This window comes from Hyaena hyaena, unplaced genomic scaffold, assembly GCF_003009895.1.
Source record: "Hyaena hyaena isolate Hyena2069 unplaced genomic scaffold, ASM300989v1 scaffold_53, whole genome shotgun sequence".
In the NCBI taxonomy this organism is placed as follows: domain Eukaryota; kingdom Metazoa; phylum Chordata; class Mammalia; order Carnivora; family Hyaenidae; genus Hyaena; species Hyaena hyaena.
In genome coordinates this window covers 753,120-771,706 of record NW_024080686.1, presented here as the reverse complement: position 1 = coordinate 771,706, position 18,587 = coordinate 753,120, and the positions used below count along the sequence as shown (strand labels likewise).

The 18,587-nt window shown below is 39.2% G+C and overlaps 1 protein-coding gene across 11 annotated transcripts in view; it reads left to right on the top strand.

Annotated features, from left to right (window-relative positions):
* Positions 1–18,587, top strand: part of KIDINS220 (kinase D interacting substrate 220) — a 101,783-nt gene that overhangs the window by 66,444 nt on the left and 16,752 nt on the right. For 4 of the 11 annotated variants that reach the window (XM_039231071.1, XM_039231070.1, XM_039231064.1 and 1 more), the window contains exons 23-26: positions 6,305–6,483; positions 7,566–7,792; positions 10,180–10,293; positions 16,665–16,697. In XM_039231071.1, coding sequence (XP_039087002.1) covers positions 6,305–6,483; positions 7,566–7,792; positions 10,180–10,293; positions 16,665–16,697 — 553 coding nt within the window. The remainder of the gene's footprint in view (positions 1–6,304; positions 6,484–7,565; positions 7,793–10,179; positions 10,294–16,664; positions 16,698–18,587) is intronic. The other 7 variants (XM_039231074.1, XM_039231073.1, XM_039231069.1 and 4 more) reach the window with 2 other exon arrangements.

Below are 18,587 nucleotides of genomic sequence, written 5' to 3'. Positions count from 1 at the left end.
GAAGCATCCACAGGGCCACCCACAAGATGGGAGAGCTCTACTCCAGCCCTCTGAGGTAGGGAAACTGGAGTTGAGAGAGCTTAACAGGACTTGTCCCAAATCACACAGTTACCCAGTGATTCAGCCTTTTAAATAAATTTTTTAAAAAATTTAAAAGGGGGGAGGGAGGGGCTGAGAGAGAGGGAGACACAGAATCTGAAGCAGGCCCCAGGCTCTGAGCTGTCAGCACAGAGCCCGATGCAGGGCCCGGCCTCATGAACCCTGAGATCATGACCTGAGCTGAAGTCGGACGCTTAATCGACTTAGCCACCCGGGCGCCTTCAAAGGATTTAATATTGTTTTTAAAAAAAATGATAAAGGAGATTTTTTAAATTCCACTATAATATACAGTGTTATATTAGCTGCAGGTGTATAATTTAGTGATTCCACATCTCTCAGTGCTCATAAATGTACTCTCATCCCAAGGAGATTTTTATGGTCACAAAATTTTCCTTTATATCTAGTCCTAGTTCCTTTTTCAGTTTCTGACTCTGTTGGTTACTCATGTTCAAAGCAAGAAGCGAGCATGGCTGAAACATAGAAACAGGACATGGCCAGCAGCACAGGCTCGTAAAGAAGTTTGAGCATAACTTGGAAAGGGGAGGGCCGTGTCATGTGAGGTCTTGGATGGGGTGGCATCTCGGCCACCAAGATCGTATCTTATTCTGTCCGTGTGAGGTCTAGCTGAAGTCCAGCTGCAGATATGCAAACTGTGGTCTCAATGATAGTCTACTGAGTTCGCATACTGAGCACTTAAAATTTTTTTTAATTACATGACTACATATTTCCGCCAGTGTAAAAAAGTAATCTGGGCCCTAATATTTTGACCAAATAGGAAGTATAACACAGTCTTGAAAATATACACACCTTTAGTGGGAAATAATCTTTTTAAAACGTAGAGGAAGCTGTTCTGCTAAGCAAAAGAATAACATTGTTTAGCTCTGCCAATGATTTATTTGGAAACTCAGACAAGTGCTTTCACGGTTAGCATTATACACCCCTAACTGGACCGTCCTTAAGCACATAAGTCAAACACATTAAATACTTGAAACCAGAAACTAGCAGACCTGAAGGCGTGGCATGATTATACAGTCACCAAGCCACAGATAGAGGCGCTGTGCTGCTCCCTAGTGTACTTACTGAGTAGGATGCCTCTAAACGGCAGCATTACCGTTGTAAGCTTTGGAAAGTAGGTGCTAATAAGAGCACTGGACACTGTGCACTGTTGCTCTGAGAACAAGCTCTGACCACTGCGTGCAGGTGCCTCTTTTTCCCTTTGTTCCACTGAGTGTTCTGCGCCCAACACAGCCTTGTGTATGTGGGCTCTTGTCGTTCCTATTACTTTATTACTTTCGCTGCTTTAGCTACAGGTACCCTGGGCTGATGGCCTTTCCAACATAATATGAAAGGTGACTCATGGAATTGTTATCCTGGTACTTTTATAAGAATCGTAGGAGTGATTAAGGGATGCAGCGGGGCACCTGGGTGGCTCAGTCGGTTAAGCGTCCGACCTCGGCTCAGGTCATGATCTCACAGTCCGTGGGTTCGAGCCCCGCGTCGGGCTCTGTGCTGACAGCTCATAGCCTGGAGCCTGCTTCGGATTCTGTGTCTCCCTCTCTCTCTCTGACCCTCCCCTGCTCATGCTGTCTCTATCTCTCTCTCAAAAGTAAATAAAATATTTAAAAAAAAATTTAAGGGATGCAGCAAAGGCAGTACATCAGAGGGAAATGTATAGCTGTAAATGCCTATACTAAGAAGGAAGAAAGACCTTCATGGCCTAACTTTATACCTTGAGGAAGTAGGAAAAAACAAATTTTTAAAATTTCAAAGCTAGCAGAAGGAATGAAAAAATAAATATGAGAGCCAAGATAAATAAAATACAGAATAGAGGAACGATAGTGAGAATTGACAAAACCAAAAGCTGTTTCTTTGAAAAAGATCAACAAAATTGACAAACCTTGTACTACGGCTGACAAAGAAAAAAAGAACACACAAATAACAAAAATCAGAAAGTGGAGATATTACCACGAATCATATAAAAATAAAAGGGATTGCAAGAGAATAGTCAATAGGTGCACAAAAGGCATTTGTCAAAATCCAGCATCCTTTCCCGATAGAAACACAAAAAACTGGGAATACCAAGGAGCTTACTCAACATGAGAACAAGCGTTTGTAAAAGGCCCACAGCTAACCTCATTCTCAGTGGTGAAACACTACAGGTTTCCCCCACTGAGACAGAACATGACAGGGGCTCCTGCTGCTGTGGACTGCATGTGCCCCCACCTCCCCAAATTCATATGTTGAAACCCTATTCCTTAATATGATCATATTGGAGGTGGGGCCTTTGAGAGGTAAATAGGTTCAGTTGAGGTCATGAGGGTAGAGTCCTGGGATTAGTGTCCTTATAAGAAGAGAGAGCTAGTTGCACACCAGGGAGAGGGCTTTCAGCAGAACTTGACCGCACTGGCGCTATGATCTCAGACTTCCAGACTCCAAGAACTGTAAGAAATAAATGTTGTTTAAGTCCCCTCGGTCTGTGGTATTTTGGTTTAGCAGCCTGAGCTGACTCATACACCCACTTTCACTACTGCTGTTCACTATTATACTGGAAGATCTAGTGAGTGCAATTAGACCAGAAGCAGGAGGAAAAGGATCCAGACTGGAAAGGAAGAAATAAAACTATCTCCAGTTGCAAATGGCATGATCCTGTATATAGAAAATCTCAAGGAATCCACAAGAAAGCTCCTAGAGCTAATAAATTCAACAGAGTTACAAGCTACAGATCAACACAATATCATTTGTGTTTCTACACCTCTGCAGTCAACTATATGAAAGGAAAATAAGCAATTCTAGGGGCGCCTGGGTGGCTCAGTTGGTTAAGCATCCAACTCTTGATCTCAGCTCAGGTCTTGGTCTCCGGGTCTATGAGTTCAAGCCCTGTGTTGGGCTCCATGTGCTAGATGTGGAGCCTACTTAAAAAAAAGAAAAAAAGAAAAGAAAAGAAAGCAATTATATTTACTACAGCATCTAAAAGAATAAAATACCCAGGAATAGGAGCACCTGGGTGGCTCAGTCAGTTAAGTATCTGACTTGGGCTCAGCTCATGATCTCCTGGTTTCTGAGTTCAAGCTTCATGTCAGGTTCTGTGCTGACAGCTCAGAGCCTGGTGTCTGCTTCAGATTCTGTGTCTCCTCCTCTCTCTGCCCCTCCCATGCTCATGCTCGGTCTCTCAATAATAAATAAACATTAAAAATAATTTTTTAAAAATACCCAGGAATAAATTTAACCACCAAGGTTAAAGACTTCTATGTTGAAAACTATGAATTGCTAAAATAAAGATTAAAAAATCTAAATAAATGGAAGTATATCTGATGTTTATCAACAGGAAGACTAAATATTAATTACTACTAAATATGGTAGTCAGTACTACCCAGAGTGATCTACAGATTTAATGCAGTCCCTACCAAAATAGCCTTATTTTACGGGAATAGAAACCTGATCCTCAGATTCATATGAAATTGCAAGGGATCCCAAAAAGCCAAAACAGTCTTGAAAAGGTTCTTTTCAAAAAAGAAGAATAAAGTTGGAGGACTCACACTTCTCAATTTCAAAACTTATTACTGACCTACGGTGATCGAAACAACGAGGCACTGGCCTAGAATGGGGATAGACACCAATGAAATAGAATTGAGAATTCAGAAATAAACTCTGTGGCTGCCTGAGCTTTGACAAGGGTGCCAAGTCCATTTCATGGGGGAAAGAATGGTCTCTTCCACAGATGGTGCTGGGACAACTAGATTTCTACATGCGGAAGAATGAGGTTGGACCCCCATATCACACCACGTGCGGAAATGAACTCTTAAGTGCATCAACCTACTTTTTTCCAAGCACAAATCTTTTTTCAATACCCATAAGTGTAATTACAGTGAAAGTTATTTACAAAAGAATAGAGTTCTTTGGGAACAATGCATTTTTTCTCTGTATTCATTCTACAGATATTTATTAAGCAAAAGTGATGTGACACTATTCTGCTCTAGGCTCCGGAGATACAACAGGGAATAAAACCGAACTTGTTCCAAGCTTTAAAGGAACGTACAGTCTAGAGAGAAAAGAGACGTTCACAAAACAATTCCACTAATGATTATGAAATTCCAGCTGGGATATGTGGTGTGCAGGAACATATATAGAAAGACTTCCTTGAACTTTCTTGAAGTCTTCCTTGAAGGGAGTTGGGCAGAGACAAAGAGTGAGTGGAAATTAAGGGGGTCAAGACAGAACAAGAGAACGTAGGTAGCTCCTCAGGTGTTCAGGGTTTTCAGTTGTCTTCCCACACATGTGGACTTCACTTCATCTTTTGTTTCTCACCCATTGACGCCAGTGCTGAGGCTGCTTTCTGTCTGTGTTCCATCTCTCTCCCAGAAGTGCCGTGTGCATAGAGCTTTGTTTAATAAATGGGCATTCAGTGATAGAACGTATTTGAGTCTAGATGGGGTTAAATTTGTCTTCGGGTAATAAAATTCTGAGCCAGTTAAGAGTTTTCCCTAAGTTTTTGAAGGAAATTTGTCTTCTTTTTAACCTTCTAGGATTAAATAATGACATTATTAGGCGGCCACTTTTGGATAAAGTATGATAAATAATGCCTTCTTCATAAATTATGCTTTTTAGAACCTGTTTATATTTTGATTTAAAATAGAAGTTTTTTCCCATGTAATTTAAGACCTTATTTTGAATGGAAGTGATCTGAATGGCTTATGTAATTTCTGCCAAGGAATTAATATGGACTTTCTATAAACCACCGTCATTTATAATCAAAATGCTTTTAACTTACATTGGTGTTGGCATTAACAAGTACTGCTCGATTGGTAGCATAGAAAGAAATTGCATTTAAACTTACTAGGAGCTCATTGATGCCTGAGGTTTTATAATGCTTTCTGTGGGCCATTTAACTGCTGGCAACTTTAATTCACATGATTCATAATACTGGAGATTTAAATTCACTCTTAATTGAAAAGTGAAGTTACTTAAATTCTTTAAATACTAACCTTTGGAAAAATATCTGAAAAATAAAGACACATATGATTTTAGTGGCCCACTGCCAAAAGATTATCATTTACATAAATATCTCTTTCAGTAGAAGAGTTTAATGTATTGAGCTCGAAAGGTTAGAATTGAGACTTCAATCTGGAAACCAGCAGTAGAGTGTTGGCTTGTGAACAGCAGTATTGTTCATCATATTGAGAACACTGTTCACATTCAGGTTTAAGCAGAGCTGGCATTAAAATTCAGTTAATTTGTTTCATGTGACTTGTCAGCTGTGTGTTTTTATCTAAATCTTTCTAGCTTCTCTTAGTAGTTTATGTTCAACTCCTGAAACAGATGAACTACCTTTTTAACCGTTTAAACTCTGAAATTTTGGCCACTGCTGCAAATGATTCTCTGTAACCAATTCTCCCCAGTTTTTCATTTCATTTAAAACATATCACTAATCAGTTTGAATGTCATTTTAACTTATTAGGGGTAATCTCCCTTCAGAGGACTCTTCTGTCTCGTGCAAGTGTGCGTGAGTGCACGCGAGGGACTCCCTGAAACTCATTAACACAACATCGCTGTTCTTGTGTCCTTACCAGCCCCCTGTCTTTTCTTGTTTGCTAATTTTGTTCCCTGGGTTTTCCCTCAGATGGCTTTTAATATTTGGCTACTAGCCCAGGATTGGGTCTGAGCAGTAAACAAATAGAAATTTTATAAAACCTTTTTTGAAGCAGGAAAAACCTGTACCAACTTTTTTCTAGTGTATGTAATTTATGTAACATATATCGTATATTTCTTCTCTTCGTTGCAAAGGTAAGAACCTTGGTAACTCCATAATTACCGTGGGGTTCAGAGCTGGCCCGGCCGTGTGGCTTTGGGCGGCCTGGCTCATTTGTCCGAGGCTCACTCTCCTGTGTGTAAAATGGTAACTCGTTTAATCTTCACCAGGAGGTCCTCGTCGACATGTGAGGAGCCTGGAAGATCTGCTTTCCTTTCTGTGTCCCAGTCCGAGTTGTGCCTGTGGCCAGAGGCCTTCTAATTCTGCCCTCACACTTGTTATCTCGGTCATTTTGTAACTACCAATTTTTTTGCCCTTTTGTTTCTTCTTAAAAAAATTTTTTTTTAATGATGTGTAATGTGTTACTTATTTTTATAAATAAACTTTCAGTTACATGTAGAATTTTCCTTTTACTAATAATGACATTAATGACCTTTTTCATTGGTTTCTTGTTTGAAGAATATCAAAGAATATTCCAACAACTAAAGATGTGGAGCCACTGCTTGAAATAGATGGAGACATACGAAACTTTGAAGTGTTCTTGTCTTCACGGACCCCAGTTCTTGTGGCTCGAGACGTAAAAACCTTTCTGCCTTGCACCGTAAACCTAGACCCCAAGCTGCGTGAAATTATTGCAGGTGGGTAGTAGCAGTAAATGTACTTGTTCTTATCTGAAGTTCTCAAAATGGTCCCCATTTCTAGCTTAGCGGCAGAAGTTTCTCTTGCTCCATGAAACACCAGGAAATACTGCACCAAGCACTACATAGGAGAACTCGTGCCCTTGAAGAGTAGGAAGCTTGACATCCTTTAGAGAATGGTTAAGGAAATGTTCTTGGTTAAACTCACTTTATTCTAATGTTTCTCATGAGGACCCACGCACCTGACTTCTTGCTTTGGAATCAGATGTTGAGATACAGTCACCATTTTAAGCTGTCAGCCCATTTTAATTTTTCTGTGACCAGTCTTAAAATAGGAGTCTCTATCCAAAGGGGCAAAAGTATCTTTATTATTACTTTCCAAATTTTAACTTAAATTTGTGGACAGGAACTTGAGGATAGTGACATTGAAGCTTTGGAATAATCTCGTTTGTCCTTGAGGCACCACTACATGCACATGCACACTCACAAAACCTTTATTGAGACACATCACCTTCTGTGTGGCACTGCTGACCTACCTTTGAGTTTTCCGGGAATTTTGAAGAGAGAGCCTGAAACCGCTTCTCTTAGGTTTCTCTTAGGGTATAAGGCTGATATCAAGGTGTGTTTTGTGGCCATGGAATTGTTTGTGGTTGTCCAGAGGTGGATAAGTCATATAGTTTGCAAACCTACAGCTTAGCAATCATTGTATTTATTAATATTAGACAAGTGAGAATCATTGATAGTAATGCTTTATGGATCCTAAACAGTTGCTAGAATCGCAAAAATACCTTAAAAAGTCACAGAAAAAAATTATTGTTCTGATAAGTGAAGAGAAGAATCCAGATGGTGACTTTTCAAATGGTGACAAAAGCTTTTCTGCAGAGTAGTTGGGTTTGTCCTTTCTAGAATGTCTATGGACAAGGTTTTCTTAGCCAAGATTTCCTGTCTCCTTTAAGCCACTTGGAATCCTTGGCAAGTGAAAAAAGCATGTCTCTATCTGGTAAGTAAGAAGGAGGTGATAGTTGGCCTAATGACTAAAGTCCTATTTTCTTTTGCCTTTGGGGTATCGTTGAATCTTTTAGATGTTCGTGCTGCAAGAGACCAGATTAACATCGGAGGACTTGCATACCCTCCGCTGCCTTTACACGAAGCTCCTCCTAGACCACCGTCAGGCTACAGTCAGCCTCCGTCTGTCTGCTCTTCTTCCACCTCCTTCAACGGACCGTTCGGAGGTGGGGTTGTGTCGCCTCAGCCTCACAGCAGCTACTACAGTGGGATGACGGGACCCCAGCACCCATTCTACAACAGGGTAAGACAGTGCTGGGAAGCCTCAATTTTAAGAATTTGTTTGAAGGAAATAGCAGAAGGTTTCTGGTAGGGATTCTGTGATTGCTTTGAAGTGCACTTTAGCTTTAAAATAGGAAAAATGTGAAGGTGGAAGTTAAAATATATGATTTTTTAAATCCAAAGAATTTTTCACTTAACGGGTTCTAGATCTCAATGGAGTCTGAATGTTAGGGATGTTTTTTGCATTTATAAGAACATGAATGCCACAGGGTCATCAGTGGCCGTCCCGTGCTACAAAGGGAGCCGTTTCTCTACTTGTTCATAAAGAAATGTTGCATTTGTTATGTTTTGTATAATTATGTTGGCATTTAAAACAACGGTAAACTTGAATTTCCCCAGTAGTTTAGTAAACCTGTATTTAATATGTGTTACAGCTTTTAAGGGTGAGATAATGATAGAAGACACTGCTTGTAGGATTCAGATGTTATTGCCAAAGAACAGCCCGGTGGCCCATTTCTAAAGTTATATTTCAAGTTTCGGCAGACATGTATAATTGTTTACTTAGTATGAATATGATAATTTTCTACTTAAAAAGATGAAAGCACAATTATCAGTGGCCTACAGACCCTGTCAAGTTTAGTGGCCCAGGCTTAATGACCTTAAGTACTAATGTTTCCTACAGGAAAATGGAGCATTGAGCCCTCCTAGCGTACTTTCTGGAGTATACTCGAAGGTCCATTATAGTTTCTTATTTTCGTTGTCTCCCTCTTTAGTCTAATTTGAGAAAAACATAGCATTCATAGAAGCCAGCTGCATGCCTAAATGAATTTCATGTGAGCTAGAAAGAAAGTGAAGTTTAGAATAAGTTGGCAAAGAAGGAGTTCCAGAATTAAAATTTCAGTTCTTGAAAAATGTTGGCCATCTGAGTACAGTTGACCCTTGAACAACACAGGTTTGAGCTGAGTGAGTCCACTTACACAAAGAGGGTTTTCTTTGTGTGTGTTTTTTTGGGGGGGATAAATACAGTACAGTACTGGAAATGTGTCTTCTCTTCCTTATGAGCTTTTTCTCTAGCTTACTTTATTATATGAATACAGTAGGTAATGCATACAACATGGAAAATATGTGCTATTTGACTTTCTAAGTTACTGGTAAAGCTTCCGGTCACCAGTAGGCATAAGAGCGAATTACGTTTTGGGGAAATCAGAAATTATGCACAGACTTGTGACTACACGGAGGGGTCAGCACTTCTAACCCTTGTGTTGTTCAAGCTCAACTGTACTTAGGGGCACTATTCAGGGAGGTCCTATGAATAATGTCATTCTATGCTTTCATTCAGACAAGGAGAAAAAGGATCAATAGCATTTTATGATGTAGTCCATCCTTGTAAGACGTAACTGTGTAGCAGACAGTGCTGAAATGCAGGTTTTTATTTAGCAATCTTAAAATCTCTAAGTTTACATAAAATGACTCATTGATCAGTGGGTGACAGTTGAGGTTTTGAAACCAAGAAATGTATATATTTTTTTAATTTACCATACCATCTAGGCTGATATGATGCTTTAATAGCATTTTATCAGTTTAAAAACACTTGAAATTTTCTCATGATTTTAGATCTAGTTATTATTTGTTCTAGTTATCTGAGGTTTCCAGTCTGAAAGTTAAAAGCAGAACAATTTTCTTAAATGGCAGTAGTTAAAAGGTAGGGGAGGATGTTATTTCAGCATAATGAAGCTTAATGAGTTTTAATCTTTATGTTTAGTCCATATAATTTGATATCTCCTGTTTATGTGAAGTTGGCTACAAATAAAGGCAGTGGTTACAAATCTCACTAAACAATGGATTCCCCATTAATAAATACACCTTATTTAGGAGATAAACTCTAGACTATAGGGTATAAAGTAAGCTTTCGGAGTAGTAACTTTCTTGGAATCCATGCTGGGTATTATACATTATACATTATACATATACATTGAGACTTTTTTCAGTCTTACTTAGCCTAATCTTTTTTTTTTTGTAAAGAACAGTATTCTATGAAAAGCCCATTTGGCTTTTTATTTCTTTTAAAAGAGATTGTGAGTTAATATTTGTAAATCACTTAGAAACTGACATGTGGTAAGCCCGTGAAAATGTTAAAAAGAAACTCTTATGTCAGGTTGTAAGATGGAAAACTTTAGTTGCTTAAAAACCTCGTACTAAGTCAACATTAAGAAAATTTAAATACTGGTCTTAAATTTGGGTTTAATATCTGATAGACTGTGAGTAAGGTGCTTTTTCTTTTGTTTTGTCACTTGCATTATTCAAAATTTGGAGTTGTGTTTTATTGGTTAGTTTCATTTGATAAATCTCATCACATTTTGATTTCTGTAATTGTTTATCCCCTTCTTTTGTTACGTGTTTTTTCCATAGCCATTCTTTGCCCCCTACCTTTACACGCCAAGGTATTACCCTGGCGGCTCCCAACACCTCATCTCACGTCCATCAGTAAAAACGAATTTGCCCAGAGATCAAAGCAATGGCCTAGTAAGTATAAAAAAGGGTAACTAAAGTATTAATCTAATAAGACACATAGACAGCGGTAGTAGTTTGGTTATTTCCTTTCTGTAACAGAAGAATGCAACTTATTTTATAAATAGTGTTAAGACACATAAGCTATTACTAACATAAAGTGTGTTTTGTTTTTATTTCTGGTAAATGTCTATGGAAGGAAAGTGACTAGCAGCCTCAGTGAATAAGTGTTGAGTTGTTTACAACCAGATTTTCTGGCTTATAATGCAGTGTTTGTACCAAAACTTTACAATTCTAAACCTTTACATCTGCTCATTTCTAAATTCTTTCTAAGAAAACATACATACCTGGTATCTATATATATGTGCACGTGTACACGTATATCTGTTAGCCCCGTGGTATAAAAGTTTGAGGATCTATTGGAAGAGCATTTTCATCTAATGGCAGACATTAAATAGGATAAGGGAATTACTCAAATCTGTGATAGAATCCAATCCAAAACAAAATACATTGTAAATTACCAGGTGTTCCTGGTAGTCAGCCTAGTTTAACAAAGAGCAACAAAAAAAAGAGATTTTCTGTTAATATATGTTTATAAATTAGAAGATAAAAGCAGTAGAACTTAAACTTTTATTTAAAATTTACGTGTCACAGAGGGCAGCTCCAGTCGCGCCCAGGTTTCCTGTTGTCCGAGATCATGTTAGCACCGTGTGCGGTCATCATCGTCGCCCGGCCCCCTCACCTCTCACCCGCACTCTTGTTTTGTGTTGTTAGGAGGTTATCAAGGAGGATGCTGCTGAGGGGCTTCCTTCACCTACAGACTCCTTGAGGGTAACGGAGTGGCCTTGTGGTGGGCACACGGGCCTGTCATCGCTTCCGCAGCAGGAACGACTGTCTTAGCCGTGGCGATGGCAGCTCCCTAACCCCGCCTCTCTGCTGTGATGGCCGCTCGTGTAGCCTAGCTGGATACTAATAACGATAGTTCACGGATTAACGTAAATGCGAATGTTTAACTTCACCCTTTATTTACTCCTCTCTTTCCCCTTTTTCAATGACACGAGATGGGCTTTTGTTTCACAGCCACCAGGAGCAGTCAGTGATGGTATTTGTTCCTTAGTATTGAGCTGTTTTCACCTTTGACTGGTTTTCTTCGGTCTGCAGTTGGTGCTGCACGTGCGGACTTCTGAAAGTTTCCCCAGCCCCTCCTTGAGAGCACAGAAGGACATTAGAAGCTAGACGGTGTAGACCCAGATGGATCTACAGCGCCTCATTTTTAATCTGGGTGTCCACAGTTTATGAAACTTTAGCATGGACGTATTATTTTCCTTTATCTGTGTACTTACTAAAAGAAAATTTCTAGACAAACGAGGACAGTAGTTGATTATATAACTGGAATTATTTATACCTTTTTTTGGCTCACACCTTAAAGTGAGTTTCTTTTAAAAAATTGTATAGGAAATCACTTCATATATTTATTATTCAGGACTTTGTATTTAACAAGAAATGTGTTTAATGTGATGAGCCTGAAAATCTTCATTTACTCAGTGTGGAATTTAGGAACCCGATTTGTATTGTAACTTCTGTTGATTAATTTACAGAATGTTATGCCCACGTAAACATAATCCATTTAATCTAGAGCACGGCTGAAATGCGGCATAACAGTCAGAATTAATGTGGGGAAATACTACATCCTAAGCTTACCCATAATTTTTAACTTAAAACATGCATTTGGGCAGGCAGTTCTAACTTTGATTTTCTTTCAGTTAATGTTTAAGAGAGAGAAAGAACCATCTTGGTGTTTTCATCGAGGAGCTGATGATTCTTTTTAAGTCATTAATGTTCTGAAGTGTTTGAGTGACTCCAATTATCCAGGAATAATAGACACAATAAACCGTAATAATTCTATTTGGGTGTTGGGGGAATCTTTAATCCGTGGATCATTGCCACTATATGCAAGAATGACTTTTAGTTTAGTCAGAGAGCCTTTCATATATACATTCATGCATGTAATGCAATTCTCTAAGCTAAAATTCCTTAGCAAACTTTTGATGAAAATCACATACTGTGAAGAATTGGATGGTCTTAATGACACAGACATGCTGAAATAGTAGCTATTCCCATGCTTGAGTGTGTGGACAAATACTGACAATTAAAAGATACCTGGAGTTTCTTTCAGGGGCCAGTGAAGGAGCATTAAGCAAATTTAAAATGAGTTTTTGGGGAAGGGGAAATAATGCAATTCTTGTGATGTGTTTAGAAACCCAATAACAAAGAATAAAGGTGCTCTGCCTACATTAGTGCTTTTGTTTAGTAAAATAACCGTACTGTTTGCTGTTCTTTTAACATTGAAAGGTAGTTTTGTGATTGGCTTAGTGAATAGTAAATGCTTATCAAGCTTTCCTTGCTTTTAAGAAATTAACAGAGACAATAGCATGTAAAACTTGTTTGCTAGAACACTAGTAAAAGTAGACACTTAGTTCAAAGCCAAACTAAAAGCAGTGGTGGAAATGTGAAGAGGTATCTGCACATGGGAGCATTGTCTGGGATCTTTGTAGCTGAATCAAATTAGCAGTAGTTAATATAAAAAGTTATTTAGCCCTTTGTGGCTCATATGGCTTCCCAGTCCTGTGGTAGAAAATTTTCTATTTCTGAGATAACAGGACTGTGGATTGAGTCCACCTGCTCATTCAGCTGTCCCCTGCACGCAGCAGGTAAAGACAAGAGGTGCTTATAGATAAGTCAGGAGCTAGAAACAGTTTTGGACAAATTGTCTCGTCATTACAGACACAGAATGATGAGTAAAAATAAATACAGAATACCACCGGTGAAGCAAGACCGTAAAGAGTTAACCAACTGGTACTTGTCAATACAAGTGGTCCCATCTTTTTTTACCTTAGGGAATTCTGACAGACCTTTATAAGGTAGAGCCTTCTGAAAACAATTGAGTTTTTTCACGTTAAGGAGCATTGTAATGATGACAGCTTGCTCGGGAAGGACAGCCAGGGACTTACCAGACAGGTTAGTGGTATGCCCAAGTGTTTCACAAAAGTGAAGGTGTAGAATATAAGACTCTATGCTAACTTTAAAAAATAATTTTATACTAGAGAAAATATATGCCAAATCTTATAAAACTGGGCAAAAAATTAGCATTGGACCCAAGATAATGTTCCCCGGAATATCAGAACTAGAAAGGTGCTTTGAAAGCAGAGAGGTTCTTTTCAGAAATGAAATGTTATCAGAACTCCAGTTCATAAAACCAGTAAAAGCAGAACTGTGGCCCCCACCTTGGACTTGCCTTCCCTCTCGAGGATCCTCGGGAGCTCTGGTAGCCTTGGCCTCACTCAGCTTCATGATACAGAAGAACGTTCAAGACTGGGTCTGTGAGACTTGCCTGAGGTTTACAGGAGGGGAGCGCCAGATGTACGACTGGAATCCATGTGGCCTGTGTCACAGCCCGGTCCTCAGACATGCTGCCTTCTTTGCTCCTGTTAATACTGAGCATGACTTAGCCGGGTACTTGATCTGAAGTCAAACAGACCCTGGTGTTAGCTCTTTGCCTTGGACAGATTACTTAACCCCGTGGCTACCCAGCCCTTTCATCTGGAAAAAGCAGTCCTACCCCATAGGTCTGATTTACGGATTACTCAGCCGTAGCATACTTTAAGTACTTAATGAGTATTATTATTACTACACCAAAGGCAAATTTCATGGAGCTTTAGAGACTCAGAAATTAAAACTGTTTCATGTTAAATTAAATTACCTCTGTCTCAGTAGTGGGAATAGTGTACAAATACACCATTCAGTTTAGGTTAACTCAGCCTTTTATCTGTTGATGCTTCTCTGGCCCAAAAGGTGTCCATCAGTTTGTCTTCTTAGAATTTAGAAGGGTTTCTGGGTTGGGTACTCTGAATACTGTAAAATTTTGACAGCCTTCTAGGGAATTTACTCGGTGCCTTTGCTTTCTTTCAGTCCGATTCCCACTAGGAAGACTTGGCATCCAAGCCTCCTGGGACCATGAAGGGAAAGGACCACTAGAGAGGGCTTGTCTCGGGCCAGGCCTCCTTAGTGGCATCTTGTTACGGTATTTCAGGTTGCTCGTAGGAGGATTTAGTCTGTTTTTAGTTAAGGCATGCTGCTCAGGGTGGAAACTGTATTTCACTGAAAAGCAGTCCTTCAAAAGAAGGAATGATCCAGCCCCTTGCTTTCCCCTTTTATCCTTCCTTGAATTAGTTAGCACTGACTACTACCCGTGCCTGTGTGGCCACTCACGGGCTCCACAAATTTACTGAGTGTCTACCAGGACTATTCTGGTGGGGTGCAGCCGTGAACAAAACTGATGAGACTCCTACCCACACCGGTTCGAAGCCTGCCACAGGAGTTATCAGGACTCTGAACTCATTCTTTGTCAGCCTTCTCCACCACAGGATTTTCTTGATACCTTTAGACAGCTTTATTTAGATCGCTTTTACACCACATTGAAAAGGCATGAAAATAATTAGTACAAAGTGTAATTGTGAAGAACTTCAGAATCGCGAAGGCAGTGTCACGAACTGCATCCTTGTTAACAGTGTGCTGTTCGAGATTGATGAAAATTGCAGGATTAATGCAGGTATTAAAAGCAAAGGTCTTGGTTTTCATTAAACTGGATCCAGTTGGCAGAGTAACTCAGCAAAAAGTAAAAAAAGATGGGGCTCAATGGTAGATTAATTTTGATTTCCACCACTGGCTTAGAACTTAAAACCTGTTTTCAAACAAGGATGTGTCCAAATGAAGCTGTCTCTCGTTGTTCAGGAGCGGACTTGGGCAAGGAGGCTAGAGACGCCGTGGGTAAGGACCGGGCGTGTGTTAGGTTTGTGGAGAGTGCGGGCACCGGCCGCCTCTCGGTGGCTTCTGCCAGGGCCATTCCCACTTTCTCAAGTATTTTAGAAGGGCATTTTTATTATTCTGGTCCAGGATGGAAAAGTGTTCACTTGTTTTCCTTCAATAATACAGTGGAAAATTGTATTCACTTCAGGGTCGAAAGTCTTTGTGCCAGACTTCAACTCAAGAAAACTTGCTTTCCCTAAGCGATTAATAAACTGCAGCAACATTTGCAGAGATATTTCCACAGAAACATACTACAGTAATGATACCATTGAAGTACTGGTGTACCCTTAGAAGTTAAAACATAACAAAATTGTATTCATTACAGTTTTTAGTACTTTTGTGTGTTTTTTTAAAGATTGCCTTTAAAATGTAGTGTTAAGCCTTATCTGTCAGCTTTGACCTCATTATTATTTCTCATGTAATTTGAAGAGTAACTTATATAACAGTAGCTTTCTTCTGTGTTTTGGGTATCTTATACTAAGCTGTGATTTCATTAGCACTCCTTTTTGATGTTTTATCAAGTCTCCATACATTTATATATAATATATATATAGTAACTTTCTGAAAATCCTATTTATAAGGTTGATATGTAAATTAGAAGAAAAGATTCCTGTTGGGTGTTGCAGATGCTGAGTATTTTAAAAGGACAGCATGGACAGGCCAGCAGAGCCCCTGCCCTTTATTAAAACAATGTTGTAAATTAACTTTGAATCAGTGTTGTCAGTCATCTGTAGATTATTTTCACTGTTTAACAATTTTCACTACCAACCTGATAGGAGTAGAAAAATAATCAGTAGCAGTGGCATCTGCTTTGAAAGGGAGTTTAAAAAAAAAATCTACATCACCGAAATAGTCCTGTTAATCACAGTATGCAGATACTTTTCGCTTCACATTTAGGATTTCTTGAACCATAAGGCTGTAAAGGCTTTCTTTTCAAATGGTGCTTTAGTGCATCTATCATATGCCGAATGCCCAGTAAAACAAACCCCAAATTTGAAAAGTAGATTTCTGAACATTAGGTATAGTGTGGCTAGATAATATGTCATTTTATGAGGTGCTCATGTGAATTCCAAGTCCTTAAGTATTATTATTAAATTGGTCATCTTCAGTTGCAGTTTTTAATCAGAATATTTAAATATTAATTTTATACTGGTAGGTGGTAGGAATATTGATTTTTCATAACAAATTTTATTTACCTAGTTTTTTGTTGTTGTTGAATGTATGGCCCAGGATTTATTCTTTTAATAGACTCTATGTTCTGAGAGTACAGTTTTAATGTTACCAAGAGCATGTTGATGACATTACACTAACCTGTGTGTGTGCACATGTGGGTGTGTGCGTGTGTGTGCGTGCGCGCCTGTGCCTGCGTGTTCCTTGCCTGGTGCTGCTGCAGAGGTGTTTGTTCAAAGTTATGGCAAGTCTGAGGAGCGACACGTGTGCTGCCTGTGTTTGTTACATGTGCCTATTTGATGTTTTACTGAAGCTCGTGTCCTTCATTCTGTTTTATTCCTTCCTGAAAGCCGTGTGACTCTGGGTTTAACAAACAAAGACAGGTACAGAAACTTTCGGTGCAATCTTACTCACTTTTCTTATTAGACCATTAGAAGCGATCATTGGCACCCTCACGCTGGGCTGTTGATAAATCTGTGCTTATATCAGTGCCTGAGTTTATTTTCATCGCCGCTTTCAGCCTTTGCATGGCATTCATTCTGGCTAATCACTTCTAAGCTTATTTAATAAATTTACCAGAATGATAGTGTTTCAGAGTGTAGTTTTAATCTACTTACATGTAACATGTAGTTACATCAAGGTAATTGCAGTCTGTTTTGTTTGCTGTACTTCTCCCTGAAGAAATTCTGATTTGTGTGCGTTTTGAAGTTTATATTTAACCGTTTAAACAAACTAACATCTTCTGTATTCAAATATCTGCATTAGAAATTTTTTAAAAATAAATTGTGATATATGCTGAAATGATCTGTTCTAGACTTATAGCTGGTATCTTTCAAATAAGAATGCTGGGTAAACTTCAGAACAGTACCATTCTGTATTTTGTCAGAGTAATATAATTAGTTTCCTGTTAATTTACCTGTTGAATTATTAAGTACACTTTTTCCATATCACTTTTGTACTCTGTGTCCTTCCTTTTATGAGGTTTCCATTCAAAAATCATTATTTTGGTTACTAAGGTCATTTGGTTTCAAAATAATTGTATTATATGTGATTATTTTAAATGTACACTTATTTATTTGGAGAGAGAACGCATGGGTGTGTGCCTGTGCAGTGGGGAGGGTCAGAGAGAGAGGGAGAGAGAGAGTCTCAAGCAGGCTCCATGCTGTTAGCATGGAGCCCCACTTGGGGCTCGATCTCACAAACCTGTGAGATCATGACCTATGCGGAAATTAAGAGTTGGATGCTTAACCGACTGAGCACCCGTGCGCCCCTATTCGTGATTATTTTAGAAAAGACCTGGCAGGTAATTACCGTTTCTCCCATTCAAAGAAGGATATTATAACGTATTTTCATTTACTGACAATTTACTCCTTATCTTGATAACGTCCTATAGAATCGGGAGTCAGACTCTAGCTTCGGGACCTTATGGCTGTGTGTGTGTTTATCTTTTCTTATAAATCTTCTAAAAGTCATTCAGAGAATATATATTTTCTGTGTAATCCCCAGTGATACAGAAATTATGTTTTAAAATAATTGATAAAATGCAAAAGTTTTAAAGGTGCATGAAAATAAAATTATGTGAAACTTCGTTTTTTTCAGAGGACGAGAGTAGTATCTATCAGCATTGCTCTGTTGTTGAGCTCCCAGATTCTCTGTGGAAATAAGATGCTCTACAAGTTTACACTTCCCCCCTGAGCTGACAGAGTTAATTTGTTCCGTGGCTGTGATACTTTTCCTTTTTAGCATAGTCAGAAATAGAGTTTTGGGGGGATTAAAAAAAACTTTTTACTTTAAAATAATTTTAGACTTAAAGAAAAGGTACAAAAATAGTATCGCCTTCGTGTGTTAACATCTTTCATGACTGTAGCATACCGTTTAAGAGCAGAAGTTAAAACCGGTGCGCTGCTGCTAACTACCCCCAGGCTCTGCAGCTCCCGGGTTTCCACTAATGTCGTTGTTCTGGTCCAAGAGCCAATCCAGTTGTGTTTGTCGCTGCTTCTCCTTGGAGTTCTGATCTGTGACTTGACAGTTCCTTGCTCCTTCCTTGTGTCTCATGACCTTGATGATCACCTTTGAAGAATACCGGTCAGGTACTTTACAGACTCTTCCTCTGTTTGGGTTTGTGAGCTGGAGCTTATGTATCTCTGGGAAGAGACCCACAGGGAGGCGCGATGCCCTTCTCAGCGCATCCTGTGAGGCGGGCTGTGCTGGGCTGAGGCTCACTGCTGCTAGTGCTGGCCTCAGTCACTCGGTGAAGGTGGCGTCTGCCAGGC